General features: G+C 55.1%; 1 protein-coding gene across 1 annotated transcript; it reads right to left on the bottom strand.

Annotated features, from left to right (window-relative positions):
* Window positions 1–2,885: 2,885 nt before the first annotated feature.
* Window positions 2,886–4,724, bottom strand: LOC120837868. Its single transcript, XM_040207487.1, has 4 exons — window positions 4,686–4,724; window positions 3,545–4,457; window positions 3,135–3,250; window positions 2,886–2,942 (listed from the first exon to the last, which is right to left on the bottom strand). Exons 1-4 carry the CDS (start codon window positions 4,722–4,724, stop codon window positions 2,886–2,888), a joined length of 1,125 nt encoding a protein of 374 aa, XP_040063421.1.
* Window positions 4,725–5,538: the final 814 nt, after the last annotated feature.

The raw sequence follows: 5,538 nt of genomic DNA on the forward strand, positions 1-5,538 counted from the left end.
GATAGCGTGCGAGGCAAGTACAGCCGGTCTATGCGACTTCCCGAAGCCCCTCTGTTCCACGTCGACTGGCGGGTGGATCCATGCAGTAAGGACCATCCGTCTACGAGGTCGAAGTGCCTCACAAGCCGCCGAAGTTCACGGGCGGACCAGGTTGAGCGACCCTGACCAGGACCCCGAACGTCGGCGTTAGAGTCCAGGGGGGCTAAGCTCGCCTCCGGCGGAAATCTCTCCGATGCCACGTCACGAGGGAGGGGAGGAGCTTCTTTTGACTCCGCCCCGGCGAGTTTCCCACTCCCCCTCTTACATTTCCGACCCCCCCGGCGGCGGCGAGTTCCCCAGCGTAGCTCCGATTTTTCCCTACGCTCCGCAGTGAAGGGGTTTTATTTTATTTAAATCGGGGGATCGGTGGCCGGCTGGGCTAGCGCACACCAGCTCGGAGCACGTCGAGCGAAAGGTCCGTTGCAGAACCCAGGATGCTGGGTTCAATCCCCACCCCTGCCTGTTTCGATGTTGATGAGCATCGTACCGGCGTGCAGTCGTGCAACACTACTGCGGGATGGACATTAAAGACCCCAGGCTAGCGGTTGTACGGCACTGCATGGCTAAATTTCTCATCTACAGCTGGGAGAATCTTCCCCGTTGAGGCAGACCAAGTTTTAGGCAGTATCAACATACATACAGCCCAATTCTTTTTTTTTTAAATTTAAATCGTAAGTGACAAATAAGAATAGGTAACAGCAGGGATGCTAATTATACAAACATTGCTTGGATGTGGGCTAGCTGACTAGACATTGTGATGGTTTGCTGCGCCACGTAGATGCAAGAAAAACGCTCTTGATAAAGGTACAAACTAAACCAGAGTATAGACGAAAAACAATATACAGGAATGGCGCAGAATAACAACTGTGTAATTCCTTTCTCATCTTTCTCCCCCCACACCGCCACACAACCACAATATTTTTTTTTTTTTTTCAGAATAGGGTGCGCGTGGAGCGAAAGCTCGCGCTGCAGAACCCAGGATCGTGGATTCACCCCCACCCCTGGCCTTTTCGATGTTGATGAGCATCGTACCGGCATGCGGTCGTGTATCACTACTACGTGGTGCACGTTAAAAACCCTAGGCTAGCAGTCATACTGCACTGGCTAAATTGCTTATCTACAGTAGGTGACAATGTCGCAATGTTCTGGCATGTTCTCCTGCTGTATAAACAACTAACGACCAATTTGTCAAAATACGGCGTGGAAGAAGAGGAGAAAGAAATTACACAGTTGTTAGTCTGCGCCATTCATGTATATTGCTTTTCTTCTATCATCTGTTTTAGTTTGAATTTTATCAAGTGCGTTTATCTTGCACCAACGCAGCACAGCAACCCACCAAAATAATTGTAAAAGCCTGTAGGTAATGATAAATTGCGTTCCTGGTTGCAGATTGCCGTAAAAACACATTCGTTTCTAGGATTCACTTTGTAGAATTTGGATGAAGGATTCACGACGGGGGCGACGGTTCATTCACGGCTCCATCGCCTCAAGCCCGGTTCGCCACGCAGTTCATCGCACAGCCACCTTACTACATCTTTCGAGAGGCGATAGTGTTGTTGAAAATGAACGTCGTCCATGTCAAACACATTGGCGTGGTTTAAATACCTATGCCGACGGCAAAACACGAACGAAAACGCTGCCATTTTGGACGCTTCTCCCTGATCTCGCGCCCAACTCGCCCAAACTCGCCTAAATCGGAGCCGGCAAGCTTTTCCCATCCGCGGCGGCTTCTGCCACGTCACAATGACGTCACCGCATCTCGCCGCCAGTTCCGAATATGCAACTCTCCGACCGCCTCCTTCCCTCCGTTTAACGTCACGATCTAGGGAGTGTCGGCGCGTGTCGTCATGCACGGCGCCGACCAATCGCGGCGGTCGGCGAGTTTGGCGGAGAACTCGCCTCGATTTCGCCGCGCCGAGCTTAGCCCCCCAGAACGCAATTGAAGTCGCCGACCAAAAAAAGTGAAAGCCGTTTACAAACTCCCTGTAACACCGAATTAGAGCGCAGCTCTTGAGGAGGAGGAGGGAAGGGTACTGAGGGGGGGGGGTCAAGTGACCTGGGGGGTCACGTGACCTTGGGGGGTCACGTGACGATGCCGATGATGCCATCAGTGACGTCACTGCTGACGTCATTAGTGACGATGACGATGCGGATTCCGATGACGTCATCGGTGACGTCACTGATGACGTCATCCGTGATGATAACGATGACGATGCGGATGCCGGTGACGTCATCAGTGACGTCACTGATGACGTATTCAGTGATGATGGCGATGACGATGCGGATGCCGGGGACGTCATCAGTGATGATGACGTCACCGGCATTCTCATCGCCATCGTCGTCCGTGATGATGACGATGACGATGCGGATGCCGGTGACGTCATCAGTGACGTCATTGAGGACGTCATCAGTGATGATGGCGATGACGATGCGGATGCCGGGGACGTCATCAGTGATGATGACGATGACAATGAGGATGCCGGTGACGTCACTGATGACGTCATCAGTGATGATGACGATGACGATGCGGATGCCGGTGACGTCATCAGTGACGATGACGTCATCGGGGAGGTCACGCGACCTCGGTGGGGGTCACGTGACCGTGGGGGGTCACGTGACCTCGGGGGTGTCACGTGACTTCGGGGAGGGGGAGGGTCACGTGACCTCGGCGGGAGGGGTCACGTGACCTCGGGGGGGTCACGTGACCTTAGGGTGACCTTGGGATGACCTTGGGGGGTCACGTGACCTTGGGGTGACCTTGGTTACGCCGACGCCGACGGCGACGGCGACGCCAACGGCGACGCCGACGCCGCTCAAGCCGGGAACCGGCCCCTAAGAGCTGCGCTCTAAAAGCACGGGCCCGCGTCGAGTAGATGCACGTCCAGGCTGCGGAAGTACTCGTGCTGGAAGGTCGATACAGTTGGTGCGTAGACAGTGACGAGGCGAAATTTTCGTTCACCGAAGAAAAAGTCCAAACGAAGAGTCCTTCCCTCTGTATCAAAAAGATAAGTGGCATTGCGCAGCAGACTGCGATTGCAGACAACCACGCCCACGCCCGTCGCGCGGCGCGGCGCGTAAGAAAAAAAAGCACTCACAGAAAACCGGGCTTCGAAATCCGCAACGTCACGGAAGCGGGCAAAGTTCGTGTCTTGCAAGCACAGAAGATCGCAGTTCTGCATCCTCGCGAAATGCATCACTTCAGTTTGCTTCGCTGGGTTTCGAAAGCCCCGCACATTCAGGGATAATATGCGAAGTGCGGCCAGTATAAATTAAAAAGGGGGATAGGGACGCCGGCGTGTTGCTTAAAACGTGGAGCTGTCGGACGATGCTGGAGAGGGGTCCCGACGCGGGGGGGAGGACTTTCGCGGTTTCTTGGGGCACGTGGCTCGTGGGCCCCCACTGTCAGTTGAGCGGGAACCGCTGCTCCTGAGGGGACGCTTGGAGTCCTCGTGCGGTAGTCGGCTCGAGTCGGACTCCGGTGTGTCAGTTGTGGTCGTATCCATACTGTCGGTCGGTGTCTCTGCGGGGCCACCTGGAGCGGGGTTCTCGTCGATGACGAGGTGGTCGCTGTCGCTGAACACCTCGCCATCACCCGACGCTTGGCTCCACGCTGCATAGGCGGTGTCGCCGACAATAACCGCGGCGGTTCGGGCAAAGTCCGTCGCTTCGGCTGAAGTCACCCCCGAGCCGGTCGGGCTTGGCTCAGGTGGGGCGGGTGGGGGCGGCGACGGAAGAGGCGGTGGTGCGGCCGCGGCTGCGGCGTCAGGTGATGACGGAGGGGCGACGGTGGAGACGGTTGGTACGGCCGGCGCTTCGGGGGCGATGGGACGGGTCGCGTTTCCTGGGTCCAGGGCCGGGAAATCGGTGGCGTAGTTTCCGGTGACCATGGAGGAGTAGCTTCTCTTGGCCGTGCAGTCCACAGTCGCGTGGGTTCCACCGCAGCGTCCACAGTTGGCAGTGCAGCCCTCGGTTGGGTGCCCGAAGACACCGCAGCGGTCGCAGTAGCCCGTCGTACACTGTGCCCGGACGTGGCCCTCCTGCCTGCAGCGTCGGCATACGCGCTTCAGGCCGCGGTAGTCAAAAGTAGGACGATGTCCGGCGACGCGCAGGAAGTTGGGCAGGGGGTTAGCCTCCTTCATCTCCATGCGGATGAAGCGGGTTCCTGTTTTCACAGTCGCCGTTCGGTGGTAGGTTGCGTAGGAGACGTCGATGACTTTGCCGTACGGGGCCAGGGCTTGGACGAGCTGGTCGTTGCGCACAAACGTCGGCAGGAAGAGGCAAGTCACATTTGTCACCTGCGGACCCGTCGGCACGATGGGGACTGACTGGTTGGCGATGGAGACGCTGCCGGCCTCACGAAGCTTGAGGGCGGCTGCACGGGTGTTGACGACGACTTGGAAGTTTGGACCTCCTAGGTGCTGCGCCGAGAAAATTTCGGGCAGCCCCACAATGGCGGATATCCCATCGATGAGATCGTCCGCCGATGTGCCTACTGGCACGACAACGTCGAAAGCGTGCGCTTTCGGCGGGGGAGAAGATGTTCTCTGTGTCTGTTCCTTCTACTGAAAGTTCTTCCGATTTCTTCCACCGCAGTCTCAGGTGTAATACGACATGATTAGCTACCACCAGCTCGCCTGCACTCTCACCGTCTTTTCACTAGAAGATTCCGTCGACGCGGCCGCCATGGCGGTTCGCACCCTCGCCGGGGCGCTCGACGACACGTAGCCAGGGACCGCAGAACGCAGGCTCCGGACGAGATGCAGCCAGGAAACCAGGAACTCAGGAACAGCGACGAGATGTTGCAGCTCCCTAGTGATCGCTAGTTTCGACCAATTCCACGGTTACACAGCTTCGAGTGTAATCCGTAGTCACCCTGAACAAGCGTCCCATAGGACTCAAGTACCTGTCATATCACTTTTAAATTTTCTCTTCAATGGCGGCGTTTACGATACTGTGTATTCTGTCCAACCTTCAACCAAGCTGAGCCGCCCAAAATCTCTTACCATATTATCATTCTCGTGATTGTTGTTTTAGCAAGAATTACTTAAAAGTCGAGAAATCACAACAACCAAAACCGGGATTTAGCTCGGATTCAGTGGAGCCGTTTATGACATTTTTAGCGTTTCTAACTTAATATCGGCGTCTTTGAAGCTGTACGAGAATCATAATAATGTAAGAGATATGTCTGCAGCTCATTCAGGTTGAAGGCTGGACGGAATGCGCAGTACTGACATTGGAGGGACATCTTAAAAGTGGTGTGGCAGGTATTTGGGTTCTGTACAGCACGTGTTCAAGGTGACTCCGAAATACAGTAAAATTTGTGTAATCATAGAATTCCTCAAAATTTTCGATCATTAGGCAGCCGAGGAAACACCGTCCCCATGATTCCTGGAGTACAAGCCGGGGTGCTTGGGGGTTTAGCAAATCGTCTATTCGGGCGTAATGCTAACAAATGAAATAATTAAGCTACATTGGAATCCTCGTGAAAACTAGCACAAA

This window comes from Ixodes scapularis, unplaced genomic scaffold (genome assembly GCF_016920785.2).
Source record: "Ixodes scapularis isolate PalLabHiFi unplaced genomic scaffold, ASM1692078v2 PGA_scaffold47__10_contigs__length_4178495, whole genome shotgun sequence".
NCBI lineage: Eukaryota > Metazoa > Arthropoda > Arachnida > Ixodida > Ixodidae > Ixodes > Ixodes scapularis.

Bases quoted from the DNA above. Each gene is read 5' to 3' on its own strand.
- LOC120837868 (XM_040207487.1), bottom strand. From the start codon at position 4,724: ATGGCGGCCGCGTCGACGGAATCTTCTAGTGAAAAGACG. The intron at 4,458-4,685 runs GTGAGAGTGCAG...TTCTCGGCGCAG, and splicing joins AATCTTCTAGTGAAAAGACG to CACCTAGGAGGTCCAAACTT. The intron at 2,943-3,134 runs GTGAGTGCTTTT...TCGACCTTCCAG, and splicing joins ATTTCGAAGCCCGGTTTTCT to CACGAGTACTTCCGCAGCCT.